The sequence below is a fragment of the Adelges cooleyi genome, unplaced genomic scaffold, assembly GCF_023614345.1.
Source record: "Adelges cooleyi isolate 19-005CV unplaced genomic scaffold, UGA_ACOO_1.1 ACOO_flye_CR_arks_rails_tigmint_CR_PRNA_30, whole genome shotgun sequence".
NCBI lineage: Eukaryota > Metazoa > Arthropoda > Insecta > Hemiptera > Adelgidae > Adelges > Adelges cooleyi.
Window position 1 is genome coordinate 15,332,371 of NW_026095971.1, and position 19,599 is coordinate 15,351,969.

The window sequence follows — 19,599 nt, forward strand, 5'->3', positions numbered from 1 at the left end:
ATATACATATTTGACTACAAATTACTAAAATCCTTAATATTCAATTTTAGTGCCTCTTTTAAGTGCTTGCTATCTTTGATATTAAAACCGATGGTAATCTCATTTGAAACACAATATATGGCAGTGAAAATATTTAATGACAGAACAAGATAAGTCAGTACAACAAATGGCAACATTAAGAACAACAACTTAAGCTATATACAACCGTTAAAAGTATAAAGTCTGATAACGATTTAAATGTTTTTAGTATTTTATGGTACCGTGTGCATAATACATTTTAATATTTGACGAATATTTTGGCCAATAATTGATATTTTAAAGAAACATTCACAAAATGGCGTTATTAGAATAATATGAAAGCACCATTTTTTTTTAAAAATACAAAAACGTATTTATGTTATTATTTTTGATAACATTCTAATGCTTGACAGTATTTAAAAATAACTATTGGATAAATATTATTAAAAGCCATTATTTCCCGAATAGTTTGATAACATTTCAGCACAACTATATTATATATAGCGGGTTTAAAGTTACAATTTCTTTTTATTAGTGTAATAATGTACTTTTTAATGATTAAACGTAGTGTTAATACTATTTTCCGGTAGGATGCTAAAAAAAATAAAAACGAAATATTATTGAAAGTTCGTGGTCATCTAAGCGTACTATTTCAACTCAACTGTGACGGCCTACAAACACAGTGCTAAGGGCTGTACAGGTTGATGCATAAATTTTATCGCTATCAAAACCGATATTTATAATATAAAGGAGTTCAAAGAAACTGTTGGGAGTATTCGATTGAATTTGGAATTTTTCACCGAGGAGCAATAATGCACGACGCCCTTTGATTTGTCACAGTAATGGGAAACCCTGACAGTCTACGCGGTCTCGCCGCTATTGAACTGATTAATTAGAGTTGCATTGTCTTTAGAGCTTTATATATTCTTTCTTTTTTTTACAACCGATCGACGTTTAAATTATGTTCACCGCAATTCATCCTTCCGCATCTCTATATTACCAGGTCGCACATTGTGATACGTTTGTCCTTTTTCTCTATTTCGATTTGTCTCTCTTTTTCTCCATTTCTACACACTGTTTAGTTTTGCTCTTTTTTTGACAGTCACGTCATCGTCTCGGTCGAATGCGGCCGTCGACGTCGGGGTCTGCTTGTTTGGGGTAAACGTTGCAGATAATCAAAGCCATTTGCTAGACGGCATAACACACTGGGCGATTGGACCACACAATACATACTTAACAATATTATATAGATGGGCAAATAAGTAGCTCGTGTCACGTATCGTTTGAATTATGTATTCCGATTATAATATTTGAAACCGAAACCATTATTTCACATATTTAACTAGAACCGTTAACTATTAAGGGTACAGAATCGTTTTCTTATGATCAAATTGACACCGGCATCGATTCGAAACCTTTATTTAAAAGATGTTCAAGAACCAGAACGTAAGTCGAGGAAAAAATATAAAAATATTAATGATGAATTACAACCGAAACGAAACCACCGATTAAACCAGATCCGTGTACTGTAATATACTGGATAGTCTAAATCCTGATCTTAAACCGACCGAATCTAAAAGCCATTTGAGGTAAGCATACGACCGGAACCGTAGTAATAGTCGTAGAAAGACAACTTGCGGATTTAAAGGTCGCTTATACGATCCGTCACGTGACAAAACGATCTGTCATCCGAAACTCAACGGGTACAACGAGGGCGGTCAACTAGTGGTGACATTTTGTTGGCATAAGAAAATATAATATTGGTGTTTGTAGCTTTGCAATAATATTAACACTACGGCAGCAACAAAGAACCTACGAATAACGTTAGACGATGCCACAGAAGAGATGAAATACTCGATATATTATTGTTATACTCACCGCCTCGACCGCGTACGCCCCGTGCGCCGTGGCCGCGGGGGCTATGCAACACAAACTACGCCCCGCCCACTCTTGCCCCGGTCGCTACGCAATCGATACAGATATAATATTATATTAATCCGTAAGAATTACACGCCGTATGAGCGCGTACGCGATTACGTTAGTTATGGCAAACGAGATTACAACGTAATTGCCGCGCGCGTAACGGTCGTGTAATAACCGAACGATCGGGACAAAGGTGGCGGACGGTTTGGATCCGCGTGATTTCAAAACGCGTCCAAATTGGACGGGCCGCGATTTGTAAATCCGTACCTGTGCCGAAGCCCTGCCGGACACGGTGGAATGCGCCGATTTGGACGGCGACTTGATGGCGAATCCCCCGTTGGCCGAACTCGTTTTCATCCTGCTCAAACGGCCGTCGCCACCGACACCGCCGGAAGACGACGACGACGACGACGACGGTTGTCTGATAAGCCGCATGCTGGGCGACTTGTACGCGGAACCGGAACGGCCCGACACGGTCACCACCACGGACGCTTTGGGCCGTTCATTCGACATCAACGGCATCTCCAGATCGCGGTCCCCCATGTTCCCGGGCTTCTGGGGGGAGGGGGGGGAACCGGCACTTGCTTATCACCGCAGGACTACGGTCATTGTGTTTTAGTTTTGATAGCTACCGTTAAAAGGATGATGGGGGGGGGGGCGGGCGGGCTCGGCCGGTTGACCAAATACAGAGGTCTGGCACGACACGACGACGGCGGAGTAAGCGCTCGCAGCCGGGTCGGCACGGCAGACGAGACGGCACTCGCAATTCAACGCCGCCGAACGGAATGTGCGAGTAACGGCGGGCCATGTAGCGCACGCGAGACGCGCCCCAGTGTGGCCACGGTTGTCGGCGCGCACGGTAATCGATTCGTCTGCGCGCCGCTTTTTAGCCGCTTACACAGCATCTGTGGTTGACCAATAGTTGAATTATTCACTCATTGGTTGGCCGTGCGAGTATAGACAATTTGTTTTATCTGCCCGTCCATCAGTCACACGGGGTAGAATGTACCACAGTCACGCTTTATTTAAATGTGATCGAAAACCAGATGACTAACGGTATGACGGATGATTTGAAAAGTGCTGAATTCATCGAGTCGAGAAAACTGTGACTTGAACTAAATTATGATTGCAAACTGTGTCAGCCTAATACTATACCGTTGTACTCCATAGTACTATGTATATATACTCATTTTGACTTATGGTTTCGCTTTTTTTTTTTAAATAAACTTCAAAGATAAATTGTAACCCCGAAAGTGTTCATAAACGTTTATCAAATACAATGAACAATTTCAAAGATAATTTCTACCCTACAAAACTTTCTCAGAACACGATCAACGTCGATTATCTAAAGGTATATGAAGTGTTTTGTAGAATTACAAAGCCATTGTTGCATTTGCTCAAAAAATTAAATCATTCAATACCGTTTTTTCATTAAATCCATTTAAACCAAAAACGGCTATTAGGAAATCCGAAATAGGAACATTGTTTTTATAAAACAGTAATAGAGTTTGATGGTGAAAAATAAAAACTATCGCTACATAAAATGTGCGCACAATTCCGGATGGCAGAGATGTTGGAATTAAGGGGATTGTACAAGAAATATTTAGGAAAAAAATGTTTTTTTTTTAGTTTTATTTGTATAAACTTCAGAATGTATTATTTTTAACGTAAACAATTTTTTCACATCATTAAAGCAATACATAAAAAATCCGTTTCCATCATAACCTAGTAAAGTAGCCAACGAACTCGTTCATTGTTACAGAACTGAAATCAGACCATCCTCTAATGATCCCAAACCTATGTCAAGTTTTATAGTTTAAAACGTCAAAAAACCACTGTGCTGGGCTTATTTTTGTATTGTATATTAATTTATCCGCTTGTAGTATTATATAACTTTTAAATCAGTCTAGTTACAATTCAGTTAAATAATTGTAAATACCATTCCGCGTATAAGCTAATAAGTTTTCAACTTCCGTGTTTTAAAACTTTTTTGTTATCGTTTCTAAATCGAATCAAAAGTTTTAACTTAATACCAGGTAGTTATATATAACTATCATCCCTCAAGTCGCAAGTCACAACCCTTTTAGGACTCAAATCCCAATGGCAAAATTATGAGAGAAGAGTCATACCCTGTTAGTATAATCAATCATTGTAAACGTTGACGGCCACAATGCTCTTTTATTTATTCAAAAATCTCATAATGTCGAATCAAATCAACATGTTTAATACATTACACAATTAATCGGCGACACACATTCCAGTTTAATTGCATCATTGTAGGTACCTTGCCGATGATACAGTTTATTGTTTTTAACAAGTAAAAAAAAACCGACCGTGTGTTTTTTAGCACTTACTTCCAACTTAATACCACTCTATATATTGCCACAACTTTACAAAAATTAAACAGGAAAAAACAGTGCCATTTTGAATCTATATTCACAAAAAAACAGTTTATTTATGCTTAAATAGGTCATTTTTTTATAATATTATATCAAAACATACTTACTTATAAATCAATGTAAGGAGTTTCAATACAAATGTAAAATATTTCTGAGGTAACTTGTTTAGTATAATACATTTATCTTTTGTATCTCTATCAATATATGTTTTACGGTAACATTGGACTTCGATTTAAAAAAATTTTGACGACATAATGAAAATTTGAGTAAGAACATTTTTACCCATTTTTGTTGTTGTTTTTTTTTTTGGTTATGTTATTGAAAGCCGAGATCCAAAACATCCTCCTCCTTCAAAAATATACGTCAACAAATAAAAAATAAGTTCACATAATCAAAATTCAGAAATTTCCAGTAGTACGCGACTACAATTTTATCAATTGGACCCTAAATGGTTAAACTTATTTCAATAGAGTTTTCTGATTTAATCAAATATAATATATTCCGCTGTTGTATTTATAAGTTTATTAAACGATTACTGAAAACTTTATAGAAAGAGAAAAGCCACTTGGAACAAATCTGAAACTTTGGATAGTATAAAACGCTTTTTAACTCCAAAATGATTTTTAATGCGTTAATCTCAAATGCTGTTGACTTTTTTTTAAATCTTATAATAATTAAAGTACTGAACAACACTGAAATCTGTAATTTGACAGCCGTATAAAGAAGCTAATCGATTGGCAATTTTTTTAATTATACAGGGTGATCCAATTAACATAAGCTGCGTATTTTCTCAGATAATAATATTTTAGTTAATGCATTTTTCATTAATAATCAGCATGCAAAACGTTGTAACAATGTTATATTTAATAAGCGGTGAACTTCTTTCGATTGAAAACAACCCTTATTAAAGCTGAAAACGTCGTAATAAACTTAAAAATGCATACAAATTAGCTCATCGACAAAAACTAAAAAAGTAATTTGTATTATGGTATCATTTACTAAATACTAATATAAAGTTATATAATAATATTAGTATAATATAAGTTTTAACATAATACAGTATATATAATTTGAAATTGAGTCCGTTGGGATGACGGTCTAAAAATAAAAACTACAAAATTGTAACTATTCAAAAAAAAAACGGTGGTTACAATCAAATGTATTACTCTTATAATAAGTTTACTAGCTAAACCAATTACAATCAGTCCCTCTTTTCAATAAGTAACCGAGTCTGAATGACTTGAGGAAGATATTATTTTGGTTAAGAATAAGTAACCTTTTTTTTTATTTAGCTACTTATGAACAATATTGTAAACGGTAGCAGATATGTTTTAAAAGTTTTACAAAACCCGAATGAAGAAAAGAGGTAAGAAGAACAATACCGAACAGAAATTATATCAGGTGGTTTTACTAACTATTTATTTTCAAACATTCTCAATAATATCCTTCAGCGTATCTAGATTTGCCTATACGAAACGCCGTTGTAACGATTTTAATGCCAATCGATTTTACATTCTTTCCTAATTTCTGCAAAAATGTTATTTTATTAATTTATCTAGTTACATCTAAGATGTGAATTATCATATATTCTATATGTTCGTACTTATACATCCCTCAATCATAACGCACTTAATTGGATTCAACTTTGTTGTTATAATTAACATAAACAATTACAATTTCGATTGTCAATTTCAATTTTGGATATTCAATCGATAAATGTAATATAATTTTTACTTTTTTGAATTTTGCTCGTCAATTATTATGAATCATGAGTAGCGTTCAATATTTTTGTTTGTTGTTTATTCAATCTTTAGTTTCAAATGAAGTTTGATTTAAAAATAGATGCTTCTATATACAGTAAGTTTTAGCAGTTATCGTACGATACAATTACTAACAAATGGTACAGTGCTTTTTTATTTGAACGGAAAACACCAGCTCCCTCAGTCGTTTTCGCCGGCTGCTTGAATGACGGTTGAATCGGCTAACGGACAGGTGACGCCTCTGTATACGTTTCTCGATTGAGAAATTTATTGTTATTACATTAAGCAAACTTAGCCGATGACCACAATGTAGCCGAAGGGACAATGACTTTTTTTTTATGCCGACGAAGGACATAAATATATCAAGCCATAAACCAACAAACAGAGACAAAATCTTTAGACCTTTTCTTTTGCAATAAATACTCTTTTATTTTTATTATTGATTTATGAACAAATGGAAATTTCTAAAAAACACGATATTTAAAAATTGTGTTGTACTGTAAAAGCATTTCAAATGGAATAAAAACATTTTTGCTGTCATTTTACATTAATCAATATAATATAGCCTATTACATAATATGTATTATTATGTAAGTAACAATAATAATTGTATATTATGTATATCATTATTATATTTTATAGCGTGATTATATAATAATCGAGACGCTGTTGGCCGAAATCAATATTTCAACATGGTTAATATAATTTTCAGTCAATCTCCCTTCTAATAGTACCATATCATAACTTGCGAGAAAAACATTTTTTTTTCAACAAAATTACTTTATATTAATATGTCCGAATATCAAAGTGCGGTATACCTCTAACGGCGCATAATTTTATGATTTAAACATTTGTTAAATTAAATAAAATACAATTGAAAATTGTAAATAAATTCTATTTTTAGTTATCAAATGCATGCGGTTAGATATGATTTGTCATGATCATCAAACTATTAACGTTAAACACTTTTTAGTGTAAGAGCAATTGTTATTCTTTACACGTAAACTTTGCGTTGATTTACTTTGTTGGACAGCCAACAAAAGCATAGGTATAATCCAACATACGACGTGTTAAGGATTAGGTGTCCGTAGAAATAATATAATTATTACACGCATGACTATGTGTATGCATTAAAATGTATTTCCGTCGAGCACGGATCGGTCAATTAAATGTCTTAGAGTCGAAACAAAAGAATTTTAGCTAACTCATTCGGGTTAAGGCTACGCAATCGGAATTTACAACAAACTTACCCAAAACGTATACATTAATTTTCTAACTTTGCGGCGACGTTTCAATTTTTAACGATTCTACCGCACGAAATGAGTTTTAATTTTTTTAACAACGACGACTAGTTAAATTTATGTGTTCTTTTTACTGTAATGCTATCATAGAATTATGAACTTGAGCAAAATTTCAAAAGTCGCGAATACAAAAAACAATTTGTTACTATGTACGTAGTATAATATATTATGTATAAAGATTAAACCGAAGAACGTATGTATATATATAAGTAGAAATCTAATTCAGAGGCTGTTAACTGTTTTTGTATAGACACCCATATAGCCAGGTTTGCGCAGAAAGCGATAAAAGTTTACTCGAAAAAGCTCGACGTCACAAAACCCATCGGTTGACAATAATATTATAATAACATAGCATCATCGCAATGGAGTTTATTCGCAATAGACAGTAAAAATATATAATAATAACAAAGTCATATTTACAATGTCGTGTGATAATATAAAAACGTACAAATAACGTGTCCTCGTTTTATCTGTTTTATTTGTATTGATCACACAAAAGAACCGAAAAGGAAACCCCGATAAGTATATTATAGTCTGAATATTAATACTAATAATTCTGTTTAATGTTAATATACGTGGGTAATATATTATATTTTACCTGTGCCACTTTTTCGCCCATGTTCGGCGTATGCAGTGCGCCTTGGAAGAATTTTGCCGACCCATTGTCTTGGATGGAATACTAAAACAATACAAATACAAAGTTACTCCAAGTTATTGATTCGGTCGTAAGTCGAAAAACTATAAATATATATTTTTATTTGCTTTTTGACACGTTGCAATGATGCGAAAGACATTGCTATACCTGCGACCTATCCTTATTCTCGTAGAAATCATATAATTCAGAAAACAAAATAATATCAAATAAATGGATAATTAGTTACTTTGATTGCTTCTACATATATACAGAGCATTCTGCACGACATTGTTAAGTTTCATTTTTACAATATCCATATAATACAAAATAATACAATATTTTTATTAATACCTTGATATTAATTTAATGACCTTTAAAATACCATTTCTCCTGTATTAATAATAATAGATGTTAGCTAACAATCTATTACTATGTTTTTTTGTTTCTTGATCCTCTAAGGTATTAACAAATTTTAGACTTTCTTCTTGAATCACAAATCTAGTAAATTATTAAATTAATTTAGTAGTTTTACACTTTAATTAGGGTAATAAAAAAAACCTATTGATACTTACAAAATACGTATAGTTATAGAGTAGTTAGTCACCCTTAATATTATTATTATAAGAAACGTTATATTAATACCAAGGTCTATAAAAATAACGCAACATACTCGATAAACGTGATGAAAAAATGTGACATTTAGAATTTTAATATCGCGTTATTAAAAGGTGTATGTACTGTTGTATACTGTAGTCTGTAACACGCCTTTAGAGTACATATTCTATATTCTAACAATAGTATCCCATTCTTATTTTATAATATAATATGAATAATCAATAAAAGTTTCGTGGTTTTTTCGAAAACAATTCTGCCTTGTTTCCTCAAAAACATCCTCGCGTTTATATCATATTTGAATACAAACCTTTTATAAAATAGCTATTTTTTATTTTATTTTACAATATTTTATATTTTATTTTATACGTTTTTTTTTTTATTGGCGATATATGTAAATTCTTTCTTGATATATTACTTTTATTTTGACTTATGAATAGAAATACATGTTTTTATATCCGAATCAGTCCAAACAAACCCTATTGGACATTGTGTCCAACATTAAATGCAAGGGTAAGAGGAAATTGAAATGACTAAGAGAAAGAAACGAAGAAGACAACTGAATAATAAAAAAAGTTTCAAATCGCGATTGTGAAAGGCGGGTGATTATATGATTATATTTTGGCAGCGGTCCAAAATTACAGAGTAACCCCGTTCATTAGGCCGTTCGTGAATCGATATCATTGTTAAGTAAAATACAAGTAAAATGTTTACATTTTGACTTTTGTACGCTCATTTATTTATAATAATCAGCATGACGTGATATCTGCAATCTAATGTATTTTCCACCGTGGACTCGCTGTATAATGGCGTTCATTGGATTTTTTAAACTCATCTTATAACTTTAAAGTTACTAGGTATAATATAATATATTATATTTACCATATAGGCTATATAGGTATATAAGTATGATATATAGGCTCTCTAGCTTAGCGTTTAAACCTGGATTACCTATGTATAACAGCACCAGCTATATTCCATAACTTAAAATTTACCGGATATATTTGCATCGACGTTTACGGGCAACAACGGCGGAACGGATAATATATCTTTCCATAAACGTCGTTCCACCTACGAACCACAACAGTGAGTCCTTTACTTAACCCTCAGTTTCGGCCAACTCGATAAAACATGTACAGGAGGTATATATATATATATATACCACATTTAAATGTAAATCATTTTTCTAAACTAATTTTCGTGGCTTTTATTTCACGGAGAGTTTGGCGCAATAAAACTGTATAGAGCCAATGCCGGCTGTTGGCTATGGCGTATACGTGCACGCAAATTGAATATTGCTGTGCTGGCGACTTTACAGGACGGTTAACGGCTTCTGAACCTTACACCGAACACGCTTATATTATACGCCTATGTATACTGTATAAGTATATATACAACCGGGAAATCCGTACTTGACGCGCGAGGTGACGTGCAGTATAAACGTACTTTGTATTTGAGACTTTCCGATGCCAGGTTGCCCAGTGATGTCGAATGGTCCCATAACGCGGACGTGTTGAATTTTTGTAAGTCCGTTTCAGACGACGTGTCCGGAAAACTTTTCCCGGTAAAATGACTCCTGTAAGCTGTAAAACGACCGTTTATTAAAATCGGTTTGTCACGAAACGACAGTTATAATAATAGCACGACGATTGATGTTTGGCGACGATAAGGCCGAAGGGCATAATGCAACAAACACTATGCTATAATAATTTGTATTGTTACACGGACAGCGAAAATCGCATGTACTAATTCACCAACTATATACCACTCAATGACTCGGAAGATGATAAACTTTTTTTTATTATTATTTTTTATACATTTTATAGTCAGTAGTTCAACCAATTTTAATTTATTTTTCAGAAATAAAACCCCACCCCGTATGTGTTAAAAACGTATGAACTTATTTACTTGTACTTTTTATGAAATTGTATCCGATATTTGGGTGATAACTAGAATATCAATTTGTTCGAATTCTACACTAGTGAAGTCTCTCTAATAAATAATATAAATTATTTCATTGAGCTCAAAATTCCCAATTTTTGACAAACGTCGTTCACTAAACAAAAAAATGTTTTTAACTGTATATGTATTATAAATGAAAAATTTCACAAGCATAAATACACACACATGTATATACACCTAATCCAATTCTTTGTTATCTTTTAGTATGCTACATTTCAACTGAATTAAATCATTTTGTTAGGGCATATCAATGCCCTAACAAAATGATTTAATTCAAAATCATTTATTTAATTATCAAATTAAATAATTAGCTACTTTCTTCTGTATTATTGTTTTCAATAGGAGTATAGAATTTAACTTTCGAGAAACATGCCACGGAGTAATGCTTACAACAGTATACAAATTACTTAGCATAGTTCGAAAAATTGAGTAACATCGGATTGTCATAACAAATTGTAGTAATTGTTTGTACAACGAAAATAAAATAAAATTATTGTTCACCAGATAACAACCGTAATTTTACGTGTAACATACTATATTAGCATTATTATGATCGGTAAATTACAAAATTTGATTTTTTAATTTCCGATGTTAAAATTGTATGTAAATGTAATAACTGATTTGCATAACTATTGGCTTAAGTTTAACTAACTTAACTAGCCTAATTATAGCCGTAACTAGGCTATATTTTGATAATATTATTTTGTTATCTTCAACATCGTTGAAAAATGTAATATTTTATTGTCTCCGAGCAAGCCGAATAAACAGAAAGCAAGCAATAAGTTATGAACTAATTAAAAAAAAACAATTTATTTAATGTGACACAATAAAAGACTTGAAACTAATAAATATAAACCAATAAAAGAAAACTTAAACCTTAACTTTGTATGCCAATATATTTTTATCTTAAAACTTTAACAACAAATGCGAATAACATGCAACTTTTACGTCATGCTTACGGGCATATAAATATATTTATTTTTTTTAAATAAAAAGCTCGTTTTTTTAGCAGTATCGTTAAAAAACATTGTTTTTTGTAGTACAAACAATTTAAAATATTAACATTAATATGAAAAAAATATATCAAATTACTGTGATTTTTAGCTTTAAATTACACAATTTTAAAGCAACTTTTATACGTCAAATTACATAACAGATCTTGAAAAATCTTTTAAACTCAGCTATATTAATAGAAGCGCTAAAACGCATACTTCAGTTCAAAATACTTATTGTTTAAAACAAACTAAATGGCGAAATAAATCATGATCATCCATTAAATAAATTGTGAATTATAATTAGTCAGAGTAATTTTTAAAAATAAATTTATCTTAATATTAAAAAGTACCTATAGTTTAATAAATTATGATAATTGTATATCCTACTGTATGAAATATATATACTATTGTATTTTACAATTTTTATATGTAAATGTTGAAAAAAGCGTTTTACATAAAATTGAAGTACAATTGATCAGAAAAAGTATTTCTTTAAACAGAAGTGGACTGATGATACAGATATTAGATAGACGTCCGCTATGCTATTACTTCTAAAATTCAAAACTTAACTATAAATGTATATACTATATAGAATTAGGTACACTACTGATTTCTATCAAATAAAAGCTTGTTATACATTTAAATAGCCGCAAATAGTATTGCATTTTTTTTGTTATACAAATACAACAAGCCGTCATATGTTTTAGCCTTAAGGTATTTAACAAAATAATATTTAGTAGACGACACTACATATTATGCTAATAATTATTGTGAATCAAAAATATTATTTAAAAAAAGTATATTTAGATAAAATTGGGGTAAAGATTATTTGGTATTTTGCAAGTCAATACCTTCAGTAATGTTTTCGATAGTATGTGGACGTGTTGGTCTTTGAAATTGATCCTTTTCAACGTACGACGACACTATAGCGGCAAATCATGCGAAGAATAAAAAAACAGACGAATACGAAATAGACACAAGAAGAAAAATTGTAACACAAGTTAAATAAAAAAAAACAACGCACCCAACCAAAATTACGGGTTTCTCTAAAACACAAACGTACTTACATACAGAGTCGGTGTTAGACCGTACAGGGGGACTTCCGAACGACTGGTGTCGCTCTGGTGATTTATCTTGTGTTTTTAAAGGGTAAGGAGCTTCTGGTGTTCTGTGTGATTGATAAATCTAAATAAATACACATCGATATTACTTCAAGTTTACATGTACTTAATATATTATATAAAGTACACTTATACGTATATATAAGCGTATTAAAAAATCTTTGTAATTTTTTATAATTTCAACTATACAATCTTACGTTATTGACGGAGTACTAGGTAAAAACACTACCCACCCCACAAGCCCTATCCAAGTATCAAATTTAATAAGTAGCTATTTATGCAATAATCAGTTTTGAATATGTAAAAAAGTCACAACACATCCATTAATAGTATAAATTATCAAAAGCTTGTCATACGTTCTTAAATAAAGACTAAAAAATATATTATAATTACCTACATATTTTAACATGGAGTTAGTTAATATTTGTATAATCTAAATTGATAAAAAAAAAACAATAATTTTAGAGAAATTAAAATTTTTTAATAATCAGTTGTAACAGCAAAATTGTAGACACTAAGTGACCTATATAGAACGCGATCCTCAAAGTTATTATTTTTTAATTATTACTTAAAACAAGATGGGAACTTAATAGGTTTAAAAAATATTTGTTTTTATTCTGCTCAATATACAATAGGCGAGTTTGCCTCGAGGGTCAATCTATATGATCTCTAGGGCTCTCTAGGGGAACGTTGAATATTACATCCCCCGGGGTGTCAAAGGTTAGTACAACGATGAACTTTATTTGCAATCTCAAAAACAGCTTTATCCATTGTTTGTAAAGTGAAAAAAAAGGAAACAAAACAAACTTTTATCTCCGGGAAATTCTCAAAATCTTTTCAATACAATTTATTAGAACCAAGTTAATTGTAAAGATAGAATTAAAAAAAAAAGTTTTACATCACTTTATGACTTTAGTACCGCTATTCGAAAGCATTCTACCTGATCGGCTTCTCGTACTATATTTAAGGAGCGGAGATGATTCTTGGAAACTGAGCCAAGTCTAACATTAGCATTGTGTTGGGGTGTTTATGTAATTATGTCCGTCTTGCTAAAAAAAACTGACGCTACCAAAAAAAAAAAAATAATGTATATTTATTAATATTAATATTTCAAAAAGAACAATAATCTCAAAAGCCCTTTAAATGTCGGCTTAAACACACCTATTATTTTTAATTTTAATACTGGAATATTGTGCAAGGTATATTATTTATTCGAGTTAATTTTAAAAGGGTGACCACTTCTTCAACAGTCTTTAAAATATTAAGTTTTTATAGGCCAGAGTATTAAAGAACCCTTTGCGCATGCATGGATAAAATATAAGAATGATTATAGTGCTATAAAGATCTAAAAAAAATAATATGTTAGTAATATATAAGTTTATATCGTTTTTATAATAAAATGTATTAATATAATAACGATATTGTTTAAATTCAATAGCAATATTTAGAAGCTTTTAATTATATGCTGTCATTGATACATTAAATAAATAACTCAAAAATTAACAGAGCGAAAAGTAAACCTTAAAATAATTTTGATGTTTCATAAACACGTATTTTTCCATAATTCATTCTGTATTTCTATTGGCTATGATAATATTTTTGATGATAAAACATATTTTTATAGTCCAACTATATTTTTAAATCATATCCTACGTTTTTACGACTGTATATTATTTGTGTCGGATAAAAACAAATTCAAATGAATACAATGTGTACCTAACCTGTTATACGTGTAACACCTACGTGGATTTTTTCAGGGATATCGTATAAGAAGAGACCGGATAACAGCCTCACCGGGTTTTGGCGTCCCCACTAAATAGCTTTTCCAGCTTTATATTGCAATTGCCTCACAACTCGTATAAAAAACAGTTGGAAATGATTGCAAGCATTAGCATAAACACTAAAAAAACCACCGGCATGCCACAGCAGATAAAAATAAACCAAACCAAACAAATAATTTATTTTCAAAGGTTTGGAAAATAAAATCGAATATTGTGGCAAAAATACACACATTTTTTTTTCGCGGATTTTGAAAGTCTCATTACGTTATATCGATAACTGATAAGGCACTTGTTTTTTACATTAATCTGTTAAAGTAGTTCAAAATAGGGGTTTATTATAAATCCATTAACAATCTTACTTCTCTCGAGCTAAGGACGGCTCCAACCGAAAATAAATTATATTTAGAAGTCGTATCGCAATGAGAAACGTTTAGCTGTTCACAGAGTTTACAATATTTCCACAGAAGTATATTTTGGATAAAATTAATCAGAAATAAATGTCAATGGTGTACTTACTCAAAAATAGTCTACATGTATTTTATAAACGGTATCTTAATCCCTTCAAACCGAAACCACTTTGTTTTAATTAGTTTCAGTATATTTTAACATTTTTGTCAGTTCAAGTTTTAAGAGTACCAATCACTAGCCTCACCTATATAAACAGCATTTTTCTAACTTGGCTATCTATAATATAGTAGACGTTAAATTGAAAGACATTACTTTTTATATTACACAGGAGAAAGCCAATACAAAAAAAATAGTACATTTTTCTTTTAATTGGTCTTTATTTAGCATCAACTTAGCGATCAATAATAGTTAAATTAATATTGCCACCCCCTCCTTTCTTCCTTGTTGTCGCGATAAAAAATATATAATAATAAGAATTCCTATCAATATTATTTACTTATATTTTATATTTTCCTTATGTTCTTTACATTATACGATTTTTTTTTATTACATTTTTTTTAACGCTTTTTAAGAGCCAGTACTTGTTTTTTAGTAATACTTTTTATTCCTTAGATAAAACATGTTAAGAAGTTTTGCCTAATATTCATAAATAATAAATTATAGTGTTATTACACAAATCAAATGAAAAATGAAAAATAATTTAATTTTATAATAGACGTTAAGCGTTATAGCGTTAAGTGGGTTAATTGTATACAAATAGGACAAATTTAATAAAATATGAAAGATTCACTATAATCGTAAACATAAATCATTATCAACAACTCTTTGTTTTTGTTGGAAATTACTTCTAGTAGAAAGTATTTCTTCTGTATTAACATAATATCATAGACATAAAATACAATATTTTTCTGTTTATTTATATAAAAATAATTGGGTTAACATTTTTCCCCATTTGTTTACAACTATTGCTTGACCCTAAGTGAGTAACTTAAGAACTATACATTAACTATTATTATTGCTACACTCCTCAAAAGGAATTCAGACAAATTTTAGAATTTAATAAAATAGGTTAAAAGTTAACGTACTTGGTGTTCGGATGGTATGTACAAGTTACCAGGTACATGTGAACTGGCGGAAGAGCTGGCTGCTGCAGCGGCGACCTCGTCCTCGATTCGAGCAGAAGTCGTGGACGTGATCACACTTTCGGCTGCTGCCGTCTTCAAACTGTAAACAACATGTGTTTACAGTGACCAACTTGGAAATAAAGTTATACGATAAGATGACGTAATACCCCTATATTTATTAGGGATTCGGTGTGGGAAATTGGAGTAGGTACAACAAAAACTCGCCTTAATGAATCCGCTTTGGGCGACGAGGGTGTTTTCAGTTCACCGGCGGTTGTGCTGCTCTCTTCGTCATACTCATCATCGTGGGGCAACGGTGTAAGTCGACCAGTTTGTCTTGTGTTTCGGCCTCGGAATGAGCTCATCCGCAGCGACTGCCGGAACGACTGTCTTGCCCTATCGACTGTATATCGATTGATAAACAACCAAACGACAAAATACTACCATGTTAAATGTTCTCTAACGTCTGTACTAAAATAGTAATCAAGAATAAAATGGAAAAGAATTTATTTTTAATTTTTTTTATAGTAAAATAAGAAAATAGGGTATGTAAGGGTTTATTCTGCAATAAAATCAAAATATAAAAGTATAGGGTAAGTGCAGTAACCTAACTAAATATTAACTTTTTTTCAAAATGTTGGTTTTTTCAAAATACATATTTTTTACCCTTAAAATGATGTTGAATACATAAATTTGTAAAATGCATTTAAACGCCTTTAATACTCTCTTCAAGGTCTGGTGTAACCCTGGAACCACAGAGGTTGCCTAACTTAGCCTATGTGCGGTAATTAAAAAAAAAAAGTAGGGTGGGTAATTTATCTAAGACACTACGCACATACAACATAGTAAATACACAAAACAACACAGTTTGATAATATAATATGTAAGTTAAATAAATTGTATAATAATTGTATTACATTTACTCAGTCTGGATGTCGGGTCTGGCTGGTCGACCGGCGATTGTGGCGCCGTTAGGTCTTCAAAGTTGATTATGTAAAGGCATATGTCATCTACTTCGCTCTTCACCGGGGCGATGACCTCACTGCACAGGAACTTGGAACCTAAGTACAAAAACGGTAGACACATCAAATTAATTATACATATACATATATAAATACATTACACCGGTACTCGGTTTAAGTGGTTCGCCATTTTCGTATAGTGTGCGTTTTATTATAGACAATAACGATTGACATTATATTATTAGCTATACTGTAATATTCCTAGAAATGGAGGATTCGGCCAATACAATTATTTTGTATAATTGTCTTGGCACCGACCGTAAAGGTCACTAGCAAATAAATCTCAGACGGGCGACCTTTCGACAAAAGTGCGCGACCGCAAGCAAAAATGACAAAAAAAAATCCTCTTTTTTAACGCAATACTGTTAATGGTAACTACTCTGTTTATTTAGTTTTGTTGGCACACGACACACGTAAGCTACGAATTAAATATCTTTGCAATTGCAACCGGCGGCTATAAATCCAATCAGCGTCTCGATTATTGACCGTCGTAAATTCATTACCGATCGCCATTGGGCCCAAAAGAAATCCAGTTTTTAATAAAAAAATATAATAGCAAATCTTTTTTTATTTTTCAACACTATTGACTATGAATTTACGTTTAATAATAGGCAATAATATGTACTTTGCGCGCTCGACCATATTTAGAAAACAATAAAATAATAATTGTATTTACTCAATTATGGGCTGCTATATTTCTATACCTAATATTATTATTGTTGACCTGAAAAAAAACTAGACCACGAACGTTATCAGAATGTACCGTAGCCCAGCAATAAGCATCAGCTTCTTAGTAAATCTATAAATTCATAAGCCGGTAAGACCCAAATAACGCAGTTAACTAAAAGACAATTTTTTAATCGAAATTACACTATATTTAGTTACATTTATTTAGTTACACTGTATTTAGTTACATTAAATTACACTATATTGTCAGGTTTTTTTTAAAGTAATATGTAATAGAAATTAAACTTGTCGTGCAACTTTAACATTGCTTATATTAATATAATAATAATTTATTTTTTCCAGCAGAACAAAATCGTAAATAGATATCATTAATAAAAAGTAACCAAGGAAATGCAATTATTTCATTAAAATGATTGATAAAACTACTTCCAAATACAAAATTAAAAACCTAATAAAGAAGACCATTTACGTTTTTAATATATTATTGAATTTGTACATAAAATTGAAACTAAATAAATATTTATTACATTAAATTGCAATATTTCAAAAATGTGTAATAGCCACAACGTGTTTACACGGTTTTTTACATAAGTCCTAAAAAACAGTTTGCTTACTATTAAAGACCTCCAAAAAAAACGCAAATGCCTAAAACAAAAAAAAAAGCAGATGCATCATAAAAAGAATTATGAAAATTATCAACGACATGTAAATGAATAAACAAAAAATACAATTTTCCAGATGTAACATTCTAGACTTTTATTCATATGAATATGTTGAAATGTCTTTGTGTTTTATTACTTTTTATTTTTGTATTCTCTTTAAAAGTAAAATAAAACTAACAGAAATAAGTTTAAATTTCGCATTCGCAATTTTATTGATGTGTATAGTATTTGTTTAAATAATAGTAAATACATAAAATGCTGACGTCATTTTTATAAACAAACAAATAAGATATTAGTTTTATTGGAGCATAAAGTGGTGGGTAACGGTTTTACCCTAATTACCCGTTTACTAAACGGCAAATGATTAGCTTGTTTTACATGCCGTGGCTGGTCTCCCGCATTTTTAGTATTTTTATCCCCAGTTTTAGCAATCAAAAACATTTATTTCGTCATTAGATTATACATATGTAGATGGATGCCTGTAAAGTACAAATTAATTAACACACACTTACTTCCAACCAGTGGTCATTGATAGCCACTATCTAGCGTATTACTTGGAACACTTGCCTACCCTTCAATACCCACTCACCTATATACAACAATTTCCAATTCTCAGAGTATTATGTTACCCACAAAATCACGCTTAACACGCCATTGATTTCAACGTTTTTCAGTAAAGTTAAGGTAAAGTATACCTTTTAGAATTATTAAATCCTTTTATTTTGCTATTAAAAATTACTTCTATTCTGGAAACAATTAATATAATTTTTTTTAATGTAACAAGTTCAGATTAAAAAAAAATACTAATAAATCTTGTTTTATATAAATTTAAAGGGGAAATGTAAATCAAATTCAACTTTCTTGTCACACAAACCGCAATCGTGCTCTCTCCAAAAGAGTATTGTACTGTATTTCCGAGTCTCGGAACCAAGCACATTTAAAATATGTTGAATTGCATATTCAATTATTGTATGTAACTTTATGATTTAAAGCTAAAATAAAAACAATTCTTAATAATTTGGTTTTATTAGTTTGTTAAGTAAAAATTAATTTCTCGCCTTTGAATAACTTCTTTAACTAATTTATTGTATATACAATTTTTGCATTTTTCATATTCATAAATAAATTGTGTGCGTGTGTGCATGTTCGTGCACAGACAAAAGAAAATACATCGTCAAAACCTCATTCGT

General features: G+C 31.1%; 1 protein-coding gene across 4 annotated transcripts in view; it reads right to left on the reverse strand.

The window, feature by feature from the left end:
• Window positions 1-19,599, reverse strand: part of LOC126838263 (potassium voltage-gated channel subfamily H member 2) — a 77,839-nt gene that overhangs the window by 19,921 nt on the left and 38,319 nt on the right. For 3 of the 4 annotated variants that reach the window (XM_050572556.1, XM_050572558.1, XM_050572555.1), the window contains exons 3-9: window positions 16,956-17,099; window positions 16,264-16,441; window positions 16,000-16,138; window positions 12,672-12,789; window positions 12,456-12,527; window positions 10,094-10,230; window positions 8,000-8,080 (exon numbers count right to left, since the gene is read on the reverse strand). In XM_050572556.1, coding sequence (XP_050428513.1) covers window positions 8,000-8,080; window positions 10,094-10,230; window positions 12,456-12,527; window positions 12,672-12,789; window positions 16,000-16,138; window positions 16,264-16,441; window positions 16,956-17,099 — 869 coding nt within the window. The remainder of the gene's footprint in view (window positions 1-7,999; window positions 8,081-10,093; window positions 10,231-12,455; window positions 12,528-12,671; window positions 12,790-15,999; window positions 16,139-16,263; window positions 16,442-16,955; window positions 17,100-19,599) is intronic. The other variant, XM_050572557.1, reaches the window with a different exon arrangement.